General features: G+C 63.0%; 2 protein-coding genes across 9 annotated transcripts in view; one reads left to right on the forward strand and one right to left on the reverse strand.

Moving 5' to 3' along the window:
- PDE4DIP (phosphodiesterase 4D interacting protein) overlaps positions 1–9,823 on the forward strand; it is a 30,675-nt gene extending 20,852 nt beyond the window's left edge. The window contains exons 22-42 of one of the 4 annotated variants that reach the window (XM_082313556.1): positions 2,035–2,126; positions 2,242–2,402; positions 2,504–2,819; positions 2,901–3,069; positions 3,202–3,318; positions 3,404–3,878; positions 4,101–4,354; positions 4,575–4,626; positions 4,940–5,157; positions 5,509–5,703; positions 6,259–6,480; positions 6,658–6,789; positions 6,937–7,056; positions 7,149–7,326; positions 7,411–7,535; positions 7,768–7,869; positions 8,050–8,360; positions 8,490–8,627; positions 8,706–8,844; positions 8,968–9,014; positions 9,261–9,823. In XM_082313556.1, coding sequence (XP_082169682.1) covers positions 2,035–2,126; positions 2,242–2,402; positions 2,504–2,819; positions 2,901–3,069; positions 3,202–3,318; positions 3,404–3,878; positions 4,101–4,354; positions 4,575–4,626; positions 4,940–5,157; positions 5,509–5,703; positions 6,259–6,480; positions 6,658–6,789; positions 6,937–7,056; positions 7,149–7,326; positions 7,411–7,535; positions 7,768–7,869; positions 8,050–8,360; positions 8,490–8,627; positions 8,706–8,844; positions 8,968–9,014; positions 9,261–9,293 — 3,596 coding nt within the window. In that variant the 3' untranslated portion in view covers positions 9,294–9,823. The remainder of the gene's footprint in view (positions 1–2,034; positions 2,127–2,241; positions 2,403–2,503; positions 2,820–2,900; positions 3,070–3,201; positions 3,319–3,403; positions 3,879–4,100; positions 4,355–4,574; positions 4,627–4,939; positions 5,158–5,508; positions 5,704–6,258; positions 6,481–6,657; positions 6,790–6,936; positions 7,057–7,148; positions 7,327–7,410; positions 7,536–7,767; positions 7,870–8,049; positions 8,361–8,489; positions 8,628–8,705; positions 8,845–8,967; positions 9,015–9,260) is intronic. The other 3 variants (XM_082313554.1, XM_082313553.1, XM_082313555.1) reach the window with 3 other exon arrangements.
- Positions 9,824–10,025: 202 nt separating this feature from the next.
- On the reverse strand, positions 10,026–18,325 carry PRKAB2 (protein kinase AMP-activated non-catalytic subunit beta 2). Of its 5 annotated transcripts, none has more exons than XM_082313560.1 (8): positions 17,008–18,094; positions 15,328–15,505; positions 14,920–15,086; positions 13,917–14,010; positions 13,216–13,330; positions 11,841–11,974; positions 11,461–11,529; positions 10,026–10,974 (listed from the first exon to the last, which is right to left on the reverse strand). In XM_082313560.1, the coding sequence occupies exons 2-8, from the start codon at positions 15,487–15,489 to the stop codon at positions 10,897–10,899; spliced, it is 819 nt and encodes a 272-aa protein (XP_082169686.1). In that variant the 5' UTR covers positions 15,490–15,505; positions 17,008–18,094; the 3' UTR covers positions 10,026–10,896. The 5 variants fall into 5 exon arrangements, with proteins under 5 accessions (XP_082169686.1, XP_082169685.1, XP_082169687.1 ...); XM_082313559.1 differs by having other exon boundaries at positions 13,210–13,330; positions 17,008–18,091; XM_082313561.1 differs by lacking the exon at positions 11,461–11,529 and having other exon boundaries at positions 13,210–13,330.
- Positions 18,326–18,472: the final 147 nt, after the last annotated feature.

Genomic DNA, 18,472 nt, shown 5'->3' on the forward strand with positions numbered 1-18,472 from the left:
CACCTGGGTGTCTGTGCCTGTGGGTCACATGCGGTTTTTCAAGCCGTGCAACTAATTCTCTTTGCCTTCAGGCTAGGTGTGAAAGACAGAGGAGCTGTGAAAAATAGTGCTGGGGTTGCATCTCTTGTCTCCTTTGCTGGTAATATACAGAGCTCAGCAGCCCCTGTCCCTTTGAATTTGCACCCTGGTGTGCTCCTGCTTCAATGGAGGGTTCAAGCACTCAGTGACCAGCAGCCTGGGCGCAGTCTGCCCTACATGCACGCTTCTCTGCTCCCCAAGCACCACCTGCCTCCTCTTCCCTTTTTTTTTTTTTTTTCTCCTTTTTCTGCCCAAGCGCTGGGAGCTGTGCGGAGCTGTGGGCAAGGGTGAGAAGTGGGGTGCTGCGTCCTGGCACAAGAGGTGGTCCTCCCGTGTCCCCAGAGCAGCTGTGCTGCTGCGAGCCACCCTGCCCACCCAGGTTGAGACCCCTGTGCACGTGGCCCTCGGCCCCCCAGCAAAGCCTGCAGCTGAGGGCCTGCATCTCCTCACGCCTCAGGGCCTTGCAGCCATCGACACGCAGCCCTAGACGGCTGGTCGCCTGGCAGGCTGCGTCCCTGGGGGCTCGCAGGGCTGTGCTTTGGCTGTGCTGAATGCCACCCACAGGAGCCGCTTCTTCACTGGGGTGCTGCTCCTGCTTCCAGCTGCCTCTAAGCATTTTGCTCCTAGAACAGCGCTTCTCTGTGATGGCTGCCCTTGCTCCCTGGGCCACGGCTGCTTCCATAAACAGGCTCTGCCACGCAGGGTGATGTCTGCCCAGCCTGGGCAGTGAGGTGCCCCTGATTTTTGCAACCACCTGGCAGTTGCTTGTCACGAGTGGGTCTCCTGACTGCGCCAGCATCTACGTGCACAGTGTGCTGTGCAACCGCCTGCCCCCTGCAAGGCGTGCTCCTGGCTGGCCCTTGGCTCCCCCTCCCAGGAGCCATACGCTTCCTTGCTGGCTTCTCCTTCACCAGCGATGTTTGGCCTCTGTCCTGCCAGTATTTCTCCGCATTCCCCTGCTCCGTGTTCAGCCTTGCCTGGGAGCTCCAGACCTGATGGTGATGGGTTTGGCTACCGGCAAAGCAGCTGCATCTCCTGCAGGGCACAAGCAGCTATGAAACCTGTCCCTGCACAGCCCCAGGGGATGGTCTTGGGCCCTGTCCAAGCTTCCCTCTCCCTGGGGAGAAGAGGGATTGGGGTACACCCATGTCCCAGCCCAGGCAGTCTGAGCCTAAGCAGAGCAGGCATGGCCCTGCAGCTGGGTGGGAGGAGAGCCCAGGGCTCTGCACCAAGGGGCCAGGAGCAGAGCTGGGTGCAAGCAGAAGAGCATGTCCCCAGCTCAGCTCTGTGGGGTAGGGTGGGCCCCAGCCCCCTGTGCACTGTGGCATGGGACCCAAGCGTCCCTTTAGCTCTGCTGCAGCTCTGCAAGGCCAGCGCAGGGCTTGCAAAGAGCTCAGTGCCACGCGTGACAGCGGGGCTTGGGCAACGTGGGCAGGGGGGCTGTTAGTGCCCTCGCCTGGGCAGGCAATCGTGTGGGTGCACACCCGCACTCCTGCCAGGTTGGGGCAGTGCCAGCGAGGCTCCCTGTCCGAGCATGTGCTGCTGCTGCTGGCCGTGGCTTGTGAAGTGGCTGCAGGGTGGGTGGCGTGTGTGCATGTGTGTTGGGGCAGCAAGCACAAGGTGGTGTGAAGGCAGAGATGCGGATGGGGCAGGTGCTGGTGCTGGGGTGCCGTCCCTGGGGCTGCAGGCAGCTGGGGCTGTCCCCTCCCTCGGTGCAGGGCCAGCACAGGGTGCTGGGCTGGAGCTCCAGCACGCAGAGAGGGGGTGGCAGGGCACAGGGACAGTGGGGAGACCTCAGTCCTGCTGGGAGTGCCCCAGCACCAGGCATGTACGAGAGCAGGCACCTGCCCCGGGGCTGCCCACAGTGGCCACGGGCATCATCAGGGAGGAAGGGACAGAGGCAGCACTGCCATTGCCACTGCTTTGAGCGCCTTGTTGTGCTGTGCTGTCCCCTAGGTCAGGCCACAGGCATAGATGCTGATGATGCCAGCACCAACTTCACTGACAGCATCAAGGAGGAGGCAGCCCATGGCGTGGCAACCCAGCACGTGAGTCAGGGCAGCGTGGCACCGGGAACAGCGGTGGCAGAGTTGGGCACTGCGTGACTGCCAGACCGTGTCCTAGCCCATTTGGGAACATCCCTGTCACCCTCTGTGCCTCTAGAACAGCCCCCGGGCCCCTAAGGGAAGTGGGGGCATGGAGAGGGCCCTGATGGGGAGCATGGCACCTGCCACGCCAGAGCGGGAGCTGCGGGCAGAAAAGGAGCTGCGGGAGCTGAAGGCACAGCTGGAGGAAGCCGGCTTCTCCTCTGTCTCCCACATCAGGCAAGAGCTCTGGGATGTGGGAGCTGGTGGGTGGCTGCAGCTCGAGGAGGCACCCTGTGTCTCGGCTGCTGCCTGCCCTTCACAGCCCCGTGTGCCCTCAGGAAAGCGATGCTGAGCCTGTGCCTGGAGAACGCGGAGCTGAAGGAGCGGATGGGTGAAGCTACGTCGCTGTTGGAGAGTGGGGAGCAGGAGGAGGCTGGGCCGGGTGCCTCCCCGGTCCCCGAGCCCCGCAGGCTGCAGCGGAAGAGCCGCAGCACCCTTGGGGACCGCCCGGCTGGTGGCAGTGACGATGGCCACGGGGTCCCAGCAGAAAGGGGAGCTGTGCCCGCCAAACGCCCGGCGCTGGAGGCACGATCCCAGGATGATGTGCCCAAGAGACCCTGCCCTGGCACCCCACCTGGAGGGGACGGGAGTCATGTAAGTGCCCTGGGCACAGGGGGACTGGGATGGGGATGGTGATGGAGGTGGGGAGCTAACAACCTGTCTCCCCTCTGGCAGGCGGAGGTCACAGCCCCCGGCGGGGGCTGGCCGGGGCTGGGTGCGGAGCTGCGCTCCCAGGTGGCGCAGGGCCAAAGGCAGTGCCAGGAGCTGCAGGACAAGCTTGCCGCCTCGGAGGCCACGGTGCGGGCACAAGCCGAGCAGCTGGAGAAGTACCACGTCCTGCTCCGTGAGTTAAAACCCCAGGCGGGATATGGGTCTGTGCTGAGCCTGGTATGCCCTGTGCATGGCGCTGTGTGGGGGGCAGGGATGGTGAATCCTGCTCGGAGGGGGACCCTGAGCTGAGGGGGCTGCCCTGCAGGTGAACCCCACGCCCAGCAGCTCAGTAAGCAAGTGCAGGTGGACTTCCAGGACCTGGGCTATGAGACATGTGGGCGAAGCGAGACCGAAGCTGACCGGGACGAGACTACTAGCCCTGGTAAGGAGAGCCAGCGGCTCCCGGGATCCCTGTGTCTTGCCCACCCGGCATGGAAAAGTGACACTGTGCCCTGTCTCCTCTGCAGAGTGCGAGGAGCCAGATGTATTCAGTGAGCCCAGCCTGGGCGAGGAGCTGGGGTCCCTGTGCCAGCCAGGGATGCACGGGGTGGGCAAGGCTGCCCGGAAAGCCGTGGCACCGGCAGACGTGGGGGCCCTGTGCCAGCACATCCAGGACCTCAAGGCACAGCTGCTCAATGCGAACAAGGTGATCCAGAGCCTGCAGCGCCGTGCCCGCTCCATCTCCGTCACCAGTGGCTACACCTCGGGCACTGAGCGGCCCCCAATGGGTCCCGCGGTTCTGGCCTCCCCAGCCCACAGCCTCACAGATGAGGATGAGGGCTGGCAGTCGGACAGCCACAGCACCCTCTGCCCGCCTGCCCTGCGGGCGCACCGTGACCTGCAGCACCTGGTGCACCGTGTTGCCCTCCTCGAAGCGCAGCTGCCTACAATCAAGCCCGGAGGGGTTTTGCCCAAGGAGCTGCAATCTGCCACTTGGCCAGGGTAAGACCGTGGGGACCAGGGCCAGATGGGGGAGCTATGGAGGTCTCCAGGGATTGCCCAAGGCAGTGGCTTCTTGTTGCATGCTTTCCCCGCAGCTGGGCTCCCGGGGTGTTTGCACGGTGGGGCAGAGTCCCAGGGGTGGACAGTGCACAGACTCCCCCATGGCACCCCATTGTCTGCTGTGCTCTCTGGGGGGGGTCTGGCAGCCCTGTGGACCCCCAGCTTGCTGATCCGCCCTAGGAAGTACGACTCGCTGATCCAAGCACAGGCTCGGGAGCTCTCCCACCTGCGACAGACGCTGCGGGAGGGCCGCGGGGTGAGCCGCAGCCTGGCCCAGCACCTGCGCGATGCCCTGCGGTCCTTTGAGGAGCTCCTCCGTGGCACTGACATCGACTACTACCTGGGCCAGGGCTTTCGGGAGCAGCTGGCCCAGGGCAGGCAGCTGGCCGAGAGGCTCAGCGACAAGCTGGGCACCAGTAAGTACCTTGGGGGGGGCACTGGGGCTGGGCATTGTGGAGCACGGCAGGTGGGGAAGGGATGCTTTGATGGGTGCCACGAAGGGCTGGGGCCATTCGGACACCTTGTGCTGTGTGGGCTACATGCTTCGAGCTGGGCTGTCCTGCTTGGCTCTGTTTGGGGACGGGCAGCCTGGGGCATGGGGACACTGACTGGCTCCTCTCTGGCTTGATTTTTCAGGAGATCGACAAGATGGAGAGGATAAAACCAGCCACGAACTCCTGGCACTGAGGTACCTGTTCCTAGGGAGGGCTTGGGGGACCTGCGCTACATGGGCACCCTGGGGGCTATCACTGCTCTTGGGGTGAGGGTCCGGGGTGCCCTCGGGGTCTCTGCTCCAGGTGGACATCCTGTGGGTGCCTCTCCTCTGGGGATGGGGAGCTCCAGGCTTGGGCTGGGCACCCCATGGCTCCAGGCAGCCTTGCAGCACAGGTGGGATGCGGCATGTGGGGTGTCACACTGGAGCGTGCATAGCACAGCGGGGAAGGGCTATGGACCGGGGGTGGCCCTGCCTTGCCAGCCCCAGTGATGGGCCACCTCCACAGGCTGAGCCGGGAGCTCCAGGAGAAGGAGAAGGTGATCGAGAGCCTGGAGGCGAAACTGCAGGAGCGCTGTGAGTCGCCAGGCAGCAGCCGCTCGCCCTCTGAGTCATCCCACTCTGCCACCAGTGCCTCCTTCGTGTCGGAGGGGCTGGAGCCCTGCTCCGATGGGGACGTGGCCAGCGAGTGCAGCCAGTGCCGTGAGGAGCCTGCCCGACTCACAGGTACCTGCAGCCCCTCTGTAGCTTGTGGGTCTCTGCAGCAATAGGTGCCCATCAGGCCTGGGCAGGGGCTGCCCATGGAGCACCATGCCGCAACGCCAGCCTAGGAGGGGGTGAGCACACGGCACCTGGGGCTGCAGGGGAGCATCTTGGGAAGCTCTGTTGTGGTACTGCCGCCCTGCAAGGCTGGGGCCTGACCGGCCTCACGTTGGCCGTCCCAGCCTGCAGTGCCTCTGGACACAGGGACTCAGCTGCTCGGGGTGTGCCAGGGTCCCCAGTGCCCCCAGGAAGGAGGGGTCCCCACCAGGCTGAGCCAGAGCCACGCTAACATCTCTGTCTCTCTCCTGTCTCTAGGCCTTCACTTTGACTCCTTGTCCAAACCTGTTAGTGCCCCCCTGCCTGTGCTGCCCCCCGGGCTGCCCCCCTTCCTGCCTGCTGGGCCCCCTGCTCCTGCGGCCCCCCCACTCCTGGGCTGCTGCGGGACCCCCGTCTGCTCCCTGGCCGAGGCGCAGCAGGAGCTGCAGGTGCTCCGGAGGCAGCTGGGAGAAAGTGAGCGCGTGCCTCTGGCATGGGGTTGGTCCTGCCTGCCCTGCGTGCTGTGCTGTGCCATGCTGTGCCATGCTGTGCCGTGCTGCGCCGCGTACACCCCCACCCTCTCTGACCTGCCTGTCCTGCTCTGGCCCTTCTCCTACCTGGGGCTACTGCTTTGAGGTTGGGTCCCATCACTGGGGGATGATGGGGACATGTGGCTCTCGTGTAGAGAGGACCTGGTGGGTGGGATGGACGCAGCCTGAGGCAGCACTAGCCCTTGGTGTGGGCACTTGCAGATCCTAGGGCCCCTGGGAAAGGGCTGGTTTGGTTAATTGTTGTGTAGGAGTGGGGCTGAGACCCTCCAACCCGCGTCACATAATCAGCAAACCCTGGGAGAGCCTCTGCTCTTCGGGGTAAATGGGTTTGACCAAGACAGGTCAATTATGAGGGATCACCATGGGGGGACATGGGGCTGGACTGTTGGGCAGAGCAAGAAGGGGGCAAAAAGCACAGCCATTCTTCCTGCCTGCTCATTGCCCTCCTCCTCCTCCTCGCTTTGCCCTTTGTGTGCAGGTGTGACACTGCCTGTGGCACCAGCAAAGCCCACGGCCCCCCTGGGCCCCTTCGGAGAGAGCAGCAAAGCCCCAGCATCACTCTGCCAACATGGTACGCTGCAGAGCCTGGCTGAGATCCCCGGGGCCACCAAGACCCACGCACTCTGGGACATAACCCCTCCTGGCCAGCCGCTTTACGGGGCCCTGCCATCAGGGTATCCCTCCAGCCAGAAGCTAACAGGTAAGGTCCATGCCGAAGAGCATGGGGGCATCCCGGCTGGCTGTGGAGGAACAGGGAGGAGACCCGGCACCAGAATCGCTGTGGGACATGGTGCTGGTATGGGGCAGGATAGTGGGAACGGCATGGGGCAGGTGCCACAGCCGTCCCTGCCCTGAGCTGCCTCCTTGGCTGCGACAGGGGCAGACCTGCTGGAGGAGCACTTGGTGGAGATCCGCAGCCTGCGCCAGCGCCTTGAGGAGTCCATCTGCACCAATGACCGGCTCCGGGAGCAGCTCGAACGCCGCCTGGCCTCCACCAGCAAGGCCAGCGGTACGGTGCTGCACTGGGGCCAGGGCTGCCAGGGAGCCCTGCGCTCTGGGGGGCCCAGCCTTTGCACACCCCAGCGCACGGGGAGGGCACTCATCCTGTGCATGGCGGGGTGTTGGGAGAGACTCAGCACCAGTCCCTCCTTTGCAGGATTGCCCAGTGATGTCTATGCCCAGGGGCCAGAGCCAGGGCTGCAGCTGAGCGGAGAGAACCAGGCTCTGCACGAGGACAACCGGACCCTGCGGCTCCAGCGTGACCACCTCTCCCAAGGTAGGGCCAGGCCACCAGCGTCCCGGGTCTGAGTCCCAGAGGGCACTGGCTGGGCAGGGTGGCAGTGACACCTCCGTGCTCTCCATCCCCAGAGCTGGCACGGGTGCAGGAGGCGCTGCTGGCTGCCTGCTCCCGGGCGCGGGAGGCTGAAGCAGAGCTGGGCCAGAGGCGCGGGGAGCAGCGGAGGCTGGCGGAGGAGCTCGCCGAGCGCCAAGAGAGTGTCCGGCAGCTCCGAGACGAGCGGCGGTCTCTGCAGGAGGACAACAACAGGTAAGGTTTGGGGCATTGTGGCCTTGGGGCCAGCAGGGCTGGGTGGCATGGCTGGCCCTGGACCCATGTGTCACCCCTCTGCAGGCTGCAGCACATGGTGACGCTGCTGCAGCAGCAGGGTGAGGAGCAACGCCTACTCCTGCAGACCCTGCGCACAGAGCTGCACGTCTACGAGAGCCTCCCTGGCCCCTCCGCCGAGACCCGTGCAGGTATGGGACCTGCACCCAGCCCACCCAGCCCCTGCCACCAGCCCCAGCTCTTCTGCCCAGCTCCTGGTCTTGGGGTGCCTCTGCAACCCTTGGGTGGTCCCAAACACCCCTCCTGCCATGGCAGCAGGAGGGACGCGGTGGCCCTGCAGGCAGGCAGCGAGGGAAGGCCCCTCAGCTGCCCCAGGCATGGAGCCATGGCTGTCCACGGGGGCTCAGGTGCTTCTTGTTCCAGGCTGCTTCCCGTCTCCTCCAGTGCGGGATGTTGGCACAAACTCAGCAGCTCCCCTCTTCTCCCCGCTGCCTTCTGACACGTTGGTGGCCCGGCAGATGGACGGTGGGTACCGGAGCCTGCCCGTACCTGTGCCTCAGTGCTGCTGAGACCTGACAAACTCATGGCACCACCCTTGCTGAGCAAGGACGGGAGTCTGGGGCAGAGCCAAGCCCCTGGGATGGGGTGGGGAGGGCCGCAGGGGGAGCAGGCAGCGGTCCTCACCCTGCCCCGCTTGTCCCACAGAGCCACGTGGGGCAGACCCACTGGTGAGGAAGAGCGAGGGACTGACGGGGCCTCACGTCGTCGGCTGCCTGGACACCTACCGGGCCCTGGAGCAGCACATCCTGGAGGGGAAGGCGCTGGCCCGCGAGCTGATGTGTCTCACGCGCCCGGCGCTCGGGCTGCCCAACTGCCCGCTCCCGGGAAAGGAGGTAAAGCGTGGGCAGGACGGGGCTGGCAGCGGCTGGGGGACGGACCCTGCTCTCTGGACCGGGCATAAAGCAGCTCCTGAGCCCAATACCAGCCCCGAGCCTTGCGGAGCTGGCAAGCGGCAGGTAGCATCCAGCCTGGGGGCTGTTGCCGGCACTGCCCTGCAGCACTGGGCTGGGCACGGCACGTCCCCAGTGCAGCGGGTGCAGGTGCCCCAGCAGCACCCGCTCCCGCACCCTTCTCTTCTCCCACAGGCCCTGGGGTGGGCGGGCGCGGGGCACCTCTGGGGCAGCGCCAGCACCCTGCACCGCGTCCTGGAGGAGTGCGCGTCTCTCCTCGCTGCCTTCTGGAGCACCGTGCTGCCCGTCAGCCCTGCCCAGCACCAGGGCAAGGTAAGCGCCAGGCCGGGGGCTGGCAGGGCGGTGGGGCTGGGTGCTCGCTCGCCGCTCATCACGCTCGTCTCCTCCCAGGAGCAGGCGCTGCAGGGTGAGATCGCAGCGCTGCGGGCCCAGCTCTCGGAGAGGGAGGATGCTCTGCAGAGCACGGCCGAGCGGCTGCGCAGCACAGCCCAGCTCAAGGACAGCATGGAGCAGTTCATTGTGAGCCAGCGTACGTGGCCCGGCTGGCACCCTGCTGCGGGGCGGCACGGCCAAGCTGGCCTGGTCCCCACGTGCCTGGGGTGGCTCCACAGCACAGGGACCTCGCTGACTCCCGTCTCTCTCTGCCTTGCAGTGACAAGGACCCACAACGTGCTGCGCAAGGCCAGGACGAACCTGGAGGTGAGTTTGCCCTGGCAGCCAGCGCTGTACAGGGGCGAGTGCCCCTGCCCTGATGCCCTGGGGATGGGCACAGATGGCAGACACCCCGTGGGAGCCAGCTGGCTGCAGCATTTGGGGCAGGGGACACACAGGGACCCATTTTCCTTGGCTGTCCCCAGCCTCCGTCTCCCCAGGGCACAGCAGCCTTCTGGTGCAGACCTGCCCTGGCAGCGCTCCCCCTTACTGCCACGCATGCTCTCTCACCAGGTGAAGGCCCAGCAGGCCCTGCCCGTTGCATGAGCCCCAGCAGGGCAAGGAGCGATGCCCCCGGCTGTGGAAGATCCCGCTGGCTGCCAAGCCGCGCCACGCCGGCGGGCTGGAGTGGACCCTGACCCTGCTACTCCAAGGGCTGGGGTGGACCGGGGTCTGGGGTGCCCGGTGCTACACAGTTAGTGGGTTTGGGCTGCTGTGGTGGTCGCACGCCCTCCGCCTGCCTTTGCTTGGCATCGCAGCAGCAGCTGCTGGCTTGGGCTTTGCCTGCCCCATGCTTCAGCGCTCACCGCCTCCCACCCACGGTGCTTAGAGCGGGGCGTCACGGCCCGCCACGCTGAGCAACTCTTGCCCCAACTCTCGGTCCCATTTGTAACCCTGCTGCGTACCCGTCCCTGCTCGTGGACATATGTATATGTATATAGACAGAGGTATTGGAGCTGCGTTCTGGGGGCTCCCTGGCACGTCGGGGCCCCAGCGCGGGAGGAAGATGTAAGAAATGCCGTGTTCTGTTCAGTGGCTGGAGAGTCCCCAATAAAGGTTTCCTTTGGGCTGTGGTGTTTCTGGCACACCCCTCTCTGCAGCCGTGCTTCCCCCTCCCCAAGCTATTGGCAGCGCAGGGTGCCACAGGCACCGGCTGGCCCCAATGGGGTGGCTCTGAGCCCCACCCCAGCACCCCAAGGGCAGCTCTGTGCCCCACCGGGCGCTCCCTTCCCTCCCCTCGCTGCTCCAGAGCCCCCCGCCAACACCAGGCCGGCAGCACCGAGAACAATAAATACTGTAATAAATAGAGAAAACGCTGTCAGATGGCACTGCTCCGGCAGCAGGCGGTGTAGCCGGGGTCCTGGGGTACCTGCGCTGCTCCGCTCTCCCCAGGCCCCCTCCAGCGTGGGCGTGTGCAGGTGACCCTCTGGCTGTGACGGTCGGCCCTGCCCCACAGAAGCACTCCATGTTGGGGACGGGGCAGGCATTCAGTCCTTGACGGTGCTGTCCCGGCGGCAGGTAAGCGCGGCTGCGTCCAGCTGTACCCTCCCTCCCGCTGGCTCGACGCTGAACCTGGCCGAGGGCTGGGGCTGCAGAGCCGAGAGCCCTCCTCGAAGCTGGGGAGCACAAGGAGGGGGGCAGCCCCACACTCAGGGCCGTGGGGCAGGGGGCAGGTGGCAGGCTGGGGTGTCCCAGAGCCCCTAGGGATCAAGGTGGCCTTGGAGGCTCATCACCAGGACAGCACAGCAACCTTCAGCAGGTAGGACGTGTTCCTGGAGGCCGGGGCTGGGGGCAGCGCCAGGACTGCCTCGGGGCCCTTGCGGGCTGGAGAAGACGGGTGGGGTGAAGCCCTTCCCGTGTTGGGCGCGAGGAAAGGCTGGTCTGGTGAGCAGCAAAGAAAGTGGCCCCGGAGGCTCACAGAAGCCAAGGGGAGCTGCAGGTGGGCGGAAACCAAGGGTTAAATCAAACCACACCAGTAGGATGGGACAGTGTCACAGGCCCCAGCGGCCTTGGGCTCATCGCCGGGGCCTGTGTCCCTGCCAGGTTGGAGGCTGGAGCCAGCGGGCAGTTCTCACACAGTCCCGTGGCCCGGCGTGTGCAGACAAAGCGGCATTTCGTGTCCTGCGTGGGGGGTGGGTGAGGCCCCGGCTCAGATGGGCTTGTACAGCAGCGTGGTGACGTACTTCTTCTTGTAGCGGTGCGTGGCGCTGAGCACCATCACGCCATCCTGCGAGAGGCACAGCGTCAGCGGGAGCAGGTGGGAGAGCTCAGCACAGCCTGGCTGCGCCGACCCGGGAGCGGGGCACCCCCAAGGCAGCCGTCGGGAAGAGGGCTCTGTGGGCTCGGGGAGCAGCCCCAGCCCGTCCCTGCTGTCCTGAGCCTCACAGCCAGCGAGACACATCCCACACCCACAGCAGGGAGCCAGGGCAGGGTCTGGTACGCGACAGGAGAGCCCAGGGCCACCCAGCTCCACCACGCTGTAGGGAGGCAGCTGCAGGGAACTGGGGGCTGTAAGGAGACCACAACCTACAGCCCTGTGTGTGCCACACTCCACCGGACAGCCAAGCCATCCTTGCGTGGGTCCTCCCAGCCCTGCACCGCCGTCTCCATCCCCCGGCTGTCCTGGTTCTGCTCCCTGCAGGTGCTGCAGGCTCCTGGGAGCCACAGCAGCTCCCCTTCCCTCACACAGCGGCCTCGCGGGACCTGCCCTTACCTTGATGGAGAGCGCGTAGAGGTGATTGAGCATGACGTGGTTGGGTTCGGGCAGCAGTGCTGGGTCACACTAGGACAAGAGGGGTGTCACAGGGGAGCAGCAGAGCCCAGACCCCCCAGCCCCAGCCATCACAGGGAGCTGCCATCTCAGGCAATCTGAGCTGCTGCTGTCTCTGGCTGTTCTGAGCAGGAACAGAGCTCAGCTAAGCACCAGGCAGAGCAAGGGGCCAAACCAGCGTGGTTAACGGGAAAAGTGATGCTTTTCCCGGGAAATGCCAAGGGGCAGGCCCCAGCCAAGGGGAGACCAGGTTCCTTGCAGACAGGACTCCCCTTGCAGCCCCAGTGTGGCTCTCCGTAGGCAGGCAGTCTGCTGGTACCCACCGAGATATTGGTGTCCTTGTTGAGGATGACCTGGAGGAGGTGAGGCGGGAGGATGGGTGGGGATTTGAAGCGCTCCTCGGGCCGGTATACGTACATCTCTTGGCCGTAAGGACCAGGTGGTGAGCTTGATAAGTCTAAAGAGAAGAGATGGGAGGTGACATGAAACAGCTAAAGCAGGACTGGCGAGCACAGAGCAGCTCCCAAGATGCTGAGAAGGACCCAGCAGGGTCTTTCAGGCACAAACATCTTCCACGAGCCACAGCCATGTATCCTACAGCAACAGCTCAGCCTTCTCACAGCAGAACAAGCAGCCAGGCGAGCCCTGGGCGTTTCCAAGCAGGGCTGTAAGCTGGTACGTGCACGGACACAACACAAGCACCCTGTGGCAGCCACCCCAAGACCCCGGCGCACGGCTCTCGGCACAGCTGGGTCCCTCTCCCTGTAGCAAGCAGCCGGCTTGCCCCAGAGCTGTACCCTTTGCAGCAGGGGCACAGCAAGCAGCACGCCTGCATGCTCCTGGTGCTGCAGAACTGCCTGACAAGGAGGTCTCAGAAAGGGCAGATGGGAAGTCCAGATTGAGCAGCTGCTCAGCCCATGTGAGGGACCACGGGAGCTTGTGGTCACTGGAAGCCGGACTGGCCATATCTCCCAGCCACATCTGACCTGATTGTTTTGGAAGAGCCAGCACCTGGAAGGGCTCCACCTCCCTGGAGCTCCTGCTGCTTGCTGGCTTCTTTCCAGCAAAGTATCTCCTGCCCAGGCTGGGCAAGGACGTGGAGCTGAGGCTGTATCTGAGACGGGGTTTGTACCAGGGACAGCAGGCTGCACTCAGAGTGCCCTGGACCTAAACACGACCGAGCCATCTGCCAGCACTTCACACCAAGCCAGCACTGCTGGTGTCCGCATGGTAATCTAACCTGCTACGGTAACATAAGTGGAGAGGGAGGTTTCTGATGTGCTAGCACAAGTACAAATTACCTTGGCATGAAAACGAAGAGTGGCTGCTGAAAATAACCTGGATCCTGCTCTCGCCTAGCTTGTACCCCAGATCAGATGACTTACAGTTGAGCAGACAGAAAGGGGTGATGTTCCCAGCGTTCACCAGTCTGAAATGGCTGCCTCAGCTGCGCACAGGCACTGACCCAGCTCTGGGACGGTGCTAGCACAGAACAAGTTACACCAGCACAGCCCCTCCACAGCGACAAGGCCTCAGCTGTGGGCTGCTGAGGACACGCTGCCAAAAACTACTCTTCCCGGGTGCAGGCCCACACCTCTGCTCAGGGGGTCTGTTCACCCCCAGAGCAGCGAGTCTCAGAGCAGAGGAGGTGGAAAATAGCACATGCAAAGCTGTAATGCCACAAAAACTCACCCCGACCTGAGGTTTCTGAGCTCTCCAGGGAATCCACCTTCAACGCATCGAACACCTCAAAGTCAGACTTTTTGACGTGAATCAGGTTGTTAATCGTCCCCATCTGGCTGGTGACCACAGGCTGGAGAGAACCGAGGTAAGAGTCTTCCTATGTTCACCTCCAATTGAAGCACACACAATGCTTCCTAGATCCTCCCAGCCTAAGCTGTCTTTGCTGCACCGTTAACTCAGAGCACAGGTGGCCAGCGTCTAGCTCTGCTCTGTGCTTGCAGATCTCTGCTGTTTACCCTGGGAGGACTTCCCTTTACTCCCAGGCTCCTACATCACCTCCTATTTTCATTCTCCATCCTGCTACATGCTGATGGGTAACTGTCCTCTCCTTCCCATGCTGCTACTGCGTGATTCCATTTGGAGGAGAACCTGCAAGTGAGTGCTGACCCCACAGCCCATCTTCCCATGTAGCCAATTCTGAATGGGGCTTAAAGGCCTCCTGGTGTTTCCCTGCCCCTCAGCACCTCCCTGACACTCCCCCATAGAGCATGTCTAAGCCCAGAGGAACCAGCCTCTGAAAGGACTCATGCGATGGAGGCGCCCCTTTCGTTTTGGCAGATACCCTCTGCTCTTCCTGCTCCCCCTGTGCTGCGGTTACATCATGTCTAGGCCCCTGAAGAAGACAAGATCTGCAGGGATAAAGCTTTGAGTGTTACCTCAGACGGGTCATGGACCCACTGGCCGTCCACAAAAAATTTGTACTGGTGCTCTCCTTCTGGGAGGTCCAGGATAGCGACAAAGTCATTGTGGCTGTGCAGAGAGAAGAGACACGCAACAGCATTACCCCGTTGATGCTCTGGATGCTGCTCTTCCGTGGGGTCCAAGAAAGCGGCACTTTTTCACACACCGCCCAGCCCCTCCACCCCAACACCTTCATGCAGGGTTAGGCTTGCTCATTGTCAGTGATTTGAGGCACGGCCAGAACAGGCGTGAGCGTTCAGAGCACTAGCGTGGCTCAAACCCCTAGGAGTCCAACCGCAAGGAGCAGAGGAAGCAGTCCAGCTTGCAGACCTGCCCTGTATGCCCAGGCAAAATCTGTGTTGCAGACACCCTGTGCAAGACACACTGGAGAAGATGCATGGGCGACACATCTAACCCTGCGCTGGCACTGCAGGACGGGGGCAGCAAAGGCAGCAGCTCTGTTAAGCCTGCAATTGAGATAAACCCATTCCAGGTGATTTGCTGGGATTATGCCCAGAGTCCCACACACTGTTTCCACAGAAATCAGAGGTGTAGTGCAGAACAGCAAGAACATCATTAGGGCAGAAAGACATGAGGGACAAACAACCAGCCTCCACTGGCAACAACACAACTAGGCATGGGGTAAGGCCACAGCCAAGGGAAGAGCTGATGGCTTCCAGGGGACTGCCACAGACCTGGGAAGGGCTCTGCTGCCAGGACTAGCTGCTGTGTGACATCCACCTGGGCAAGCAAAGTGGCCCATCCTGTCCTGCCCCTCTGGGAAGTTTCACAACTTCCCACCACCACGCAGCACCACCCAGGGAAAAAGCTGACTACGTATTTGTGCTCAGACCCTCCAGCTTGGGTGAACTGAGAAAAGCCAGGTGAGCAAAGGGAACAGCAACCAGCACAGAGAAGGGAAGACACTCCCTGCGATGGAGCAGAGGAGAACATAGAGTGACCTGAGGGACTGGCTACCTCTTAATGAGCGGGATCTTGGTGCTCCAGTTGTTGAAAGATCCGGAGATGAAGACCTCTTTGCCTCCATCGGCCCAGCGGATGACAGTGGGACGAGCCTGTTGGGATGGTTTCACTGACTCCTCCAGATCTGGCTGCCATGACACAAACTCCTTGTCCCCAGGAATCTGAGCAAAGAAAACCAGAGCCTGACTGAGACACAGAGACAACCGGGACCGCGTTTACTTCCCCCGGCCTCTACCAGCCCCCCTGCACATCCCAGACAAGAGCATCGCAGAGCTCCTCCAGCCTCCCAGCTCTCCACAGACCCCTCATGTGGCTGGGAGCACAGCCCTGCACAGCCAGTGAGCTGAAGCCCCAGCCAGGGCCCCAGAGGGCAGGACAGGGAAGGCAGCGGCCAGCCCCTACCTTGGAGTCGTGGGAGCTGAAAACACTGGGATCGTCGGTGCTGCCCACCATGATCTTGTGCGGGTGCTCCTTGGTGGGGTGGGGAGCACCGGAGCCATCCGAGCGGTGGGACTTGGAGCCATGGCGCTCCCCAGACACTCGCTCACTGGTGGTGTTCCCCATGACAGCTCAGCAACCCCTGCGAGAGACAGAGGATGGCCGTGTGCCTGTGCCCACAGGCTCTGGCAGCAAGGAGAGGAGCAAAGGCGCCGTTTCCCAGTGCTCTTTGCCAGGGGAGACTGACAGCAATCCTAAAAAAGGCCCAAACTTCATTCCCACTGCCAAGTTTGGGAGCTGAAGGGGAATTTAACAAACAAGACAGCTTGACCTAATTATAGCCATATCCTTAGGAACCATCACTCTAGTTAAACTCGTAATTGTTATACTCCAAAACTGATACTAGTTACGCTGTGTCCCACACAAGCCCTCAGCAGCCAGCATAGTAGAGGGGCTGATGGGAAAAATAAAGCCAACCTTTATTGGGAAATCAATGGCTTGGTGCTAACAGAGCCTCTTTCACAGTCCCACAGTCAGGCTCTACAGACAAATCCCCTACATCCAGCAAGAAAACAGCCGGAGAGTGAAAGTAGCAGCTGTTTAACAGCTCCCAACAAGTCTCTAAGAGCTCGCAGGCAGAAGAGCAGAGCCTCACGCCTGGCAAAGGCGACAGGAGCATTTAAAGTGTCTGAGCGGAATTGCCCAAGCTGGAGCTTGGCCAAGACATGGGGCTAATGCCATGGCGTCTGCAAAAAGCTCAGCTCTCGACAGCATTCACTTATGATTCACCAGGCAAGCCACCATGTCAGCTGCAGCACAGCGCAGTGAGGAGGTCTGCTTGTTGTGGCCCTAACCAGCGGCACCACCCCGAGAGCTCCGGCGCCTGCCCGGCCATCCGGAGGCACACAACGAGGGAAGGGCAATCCCAGCCGCCTCAGTGCCACTCTGCAGCTGGAGATGGGCTGTCATCCCCAATCTCACCCAGCTCAGAGAAGGCAAAGCAGAACTGGCCATACAGCGCCAAGCCATGGACACCTACACACCTCTCGGGACAAACAACAAAGCCACCACAAGCTACATGGGACTCTTCAGTCCTTACCCAGTTTCCAGCAGCCAAGATGGACTGGGGTTCTTACCCCCTCCCAGGCCTATTTTGCAGCTTTCAGCTTACTGTGCTGATCATGGGCTCCGCAGGGCAAGGCAAGAGGACAGCCAGCCTTGCTTCATGCACTTAGTTGCGACATTTGGGGATTTGTTTAGAAGATCAAGTTATATGAAGGGTGCCAGGCAAGGCTGCCAGCCAAAGACAGGCTTTAGAACATTATGGAGCAATTACTAAAGTATTTCTTAAATCCTGAGGGCTAAAAGGCAGCTCAAGAGGACAGCTAACCTGTACCCTCACCCCCTCTCAGTGACAATCAAGTGTACCTGAAGATCCAGGTCAGATGAGCTGCACCACTTGCTCTGACTTCTTCCCCTCTGCCCTGGAGGAGGCTGAGCTGACTCCTCGCAAAACCTGCCCCTGTGCCACTAGACCTGCTGTTGAGGAGCTACTTCTCCAGTATCTCCACTAAGGCTCCCTTACTTCTTATCTACAGGGATGAAGGTAGGAAAGGCTGAACATCCTCTTGTACCAAGACAGACCTGAGAGATACGTGCAGGCGTTAACAGATGTGAAAGCTTCCCTTTCTCTTCTCTAAAAGGAATCCAGTCCCTCTGGCTGTCCCTTACAGGTCACGCTCTCCAAATGCCTCCTGAGGTTTCTCCCAAGCGGTGGCTCCTTTCCAGCGCGTGGCATCCGAAACCCTGTGCAGACAAGACCACCCCACCTCCTGCATTGTGCACACAGGCACCTCGCTGCACCGGGACAGCGAGCTCTTTGAGCATAACCTGTGGTGCTTGGTTTTACTGGATTAACTTCCACAGCTCAAACCCTCCTTGTGTTCAGACAAGCCCTTGTAGCACAGGATGCTCTGACGCTGTGACACAAGTATATCCAAGTCGCTAATGGAAACGCTGCCCATACCGAAGCCCAAGCAAACCTTTGCAGCGTCTCAGCGCGTCCGCTCCCAGTTTGACAGCAAGCGCTGCCAGCTGCAGTCTGCGGTACGGTGGGTGCCTGCTGCCGGATCACAAGGCCCCTTCAGTTTCACCCAGGCCCACCTCCCCAGTTTGCCTCTGAAAACGACAGCCGAAACGCACCGCTTCCCCCCGAAAGGTGCCACGCTTGCGGCCGCCCCACCCGGCCAGCGACCCGCACCGGGAAACACTGGCAGCCGGCCCCAGAGGGTGCATTTTGGAGAGACGGGGTCTCTGATCAGCACCCTCAGCCGCCCGCAGCCTGCTCGGCTGACGCCTCCTAGCACCGGAATCACCCAGGGAAGCCCGATTCCCCCGGGCGCTCCCGCCTCCCTCTTTCGGAGAGGGGAACCAAAGCTCAGCCGTGAGGCTGCCGTAAGGAAGGCTACGGGGATGAGCTGGGAAAGCGGGGGGAGGACAGCCTCCCTCCCCCGGACTCCTGCCAAGCGGGCACGGCCGGGAGGAGGGCTCTGCACGGCGGCGGCGGCGGCAGGGCTGTCACGGCACACTCGGCCCACGGCCGCCCGCTCCCCTTCCCCGCCGGGTCACGGCGAAGCGGCACCTGCCAGGGCCCGGAGGCGAAGCGGGCCGCACCGGCAAGGGGCAGGGCCCTCTGAGGGGCTCCGAGCCGGCTGCAGGCCACGGCTGGGGTCCGGGCCAGCCCTGCCCACCGCAGTGCCGCCCGCGGGGCCGCCCAGCCCAGCCTCACCCACCGCCTCCCGCAGCAGCCCCCGCCCCGCTGCCACCCACCCGCGGCCTGGCCGGCCCTGACACCCCGCTGTCACCCCCCGGCCCGGCCGCGGCCCCACCTGCCCGCCGCCGCCCCGCTCTCCGCCTCCGTCCAAAATGGCGACACCCCCCGCCGCCACCGCCAGCCTCTGCGGGGCGCTCTGGCCCGCCCCCGCGCGTCGCTCTATGGCCGCGCCCCCACCCCCCCCCGCGCCGCGGACCCGCTTCCCCGCTGCCGGGAGCCGCCATGTTTTTTGAGGGCGGCTTCGCCCGTTGCTGTTAAGGGCGGCCGGCCGAGGGC

Source organism: Platalea leucorodia (genome assembly GCF_965183815.1).
Source record: "Platalea leucorodia genome assembly, chromosome: 5".
Classification (NCBI taxonomy): Eukaryota; Metazoa; Chordata; class Aves; order Pelecaniformes; family Threskiornithidae; genus Platalea; species Platalea leucorodia.

Bases quoted from the DNA above. Each gene is read 5' to 3' on its own strand.
- PRKAB2 (XM_082313558.1), bottom strand. From the start codon at position 15,489: ATGGGGAACACCACCAGTGAGCGAGTGTCTGGGGAGCGCCATGGCTCC. The intron at 14,011-14,919 runs GTAGCCAGTCCC...CTCTCTGCACAG, and splicing joins AAGATCCCGCTCATTAAGAG to CCACAATGACTTTGTCGCTA. The intron at 11,975-13,209 runs GTGAGTTTTTGT...TCTTCTCTTTAG, and splicing joins CTCAGAAACCTCAGGTCGGG to ACTTATCAAGCTCACCACCT.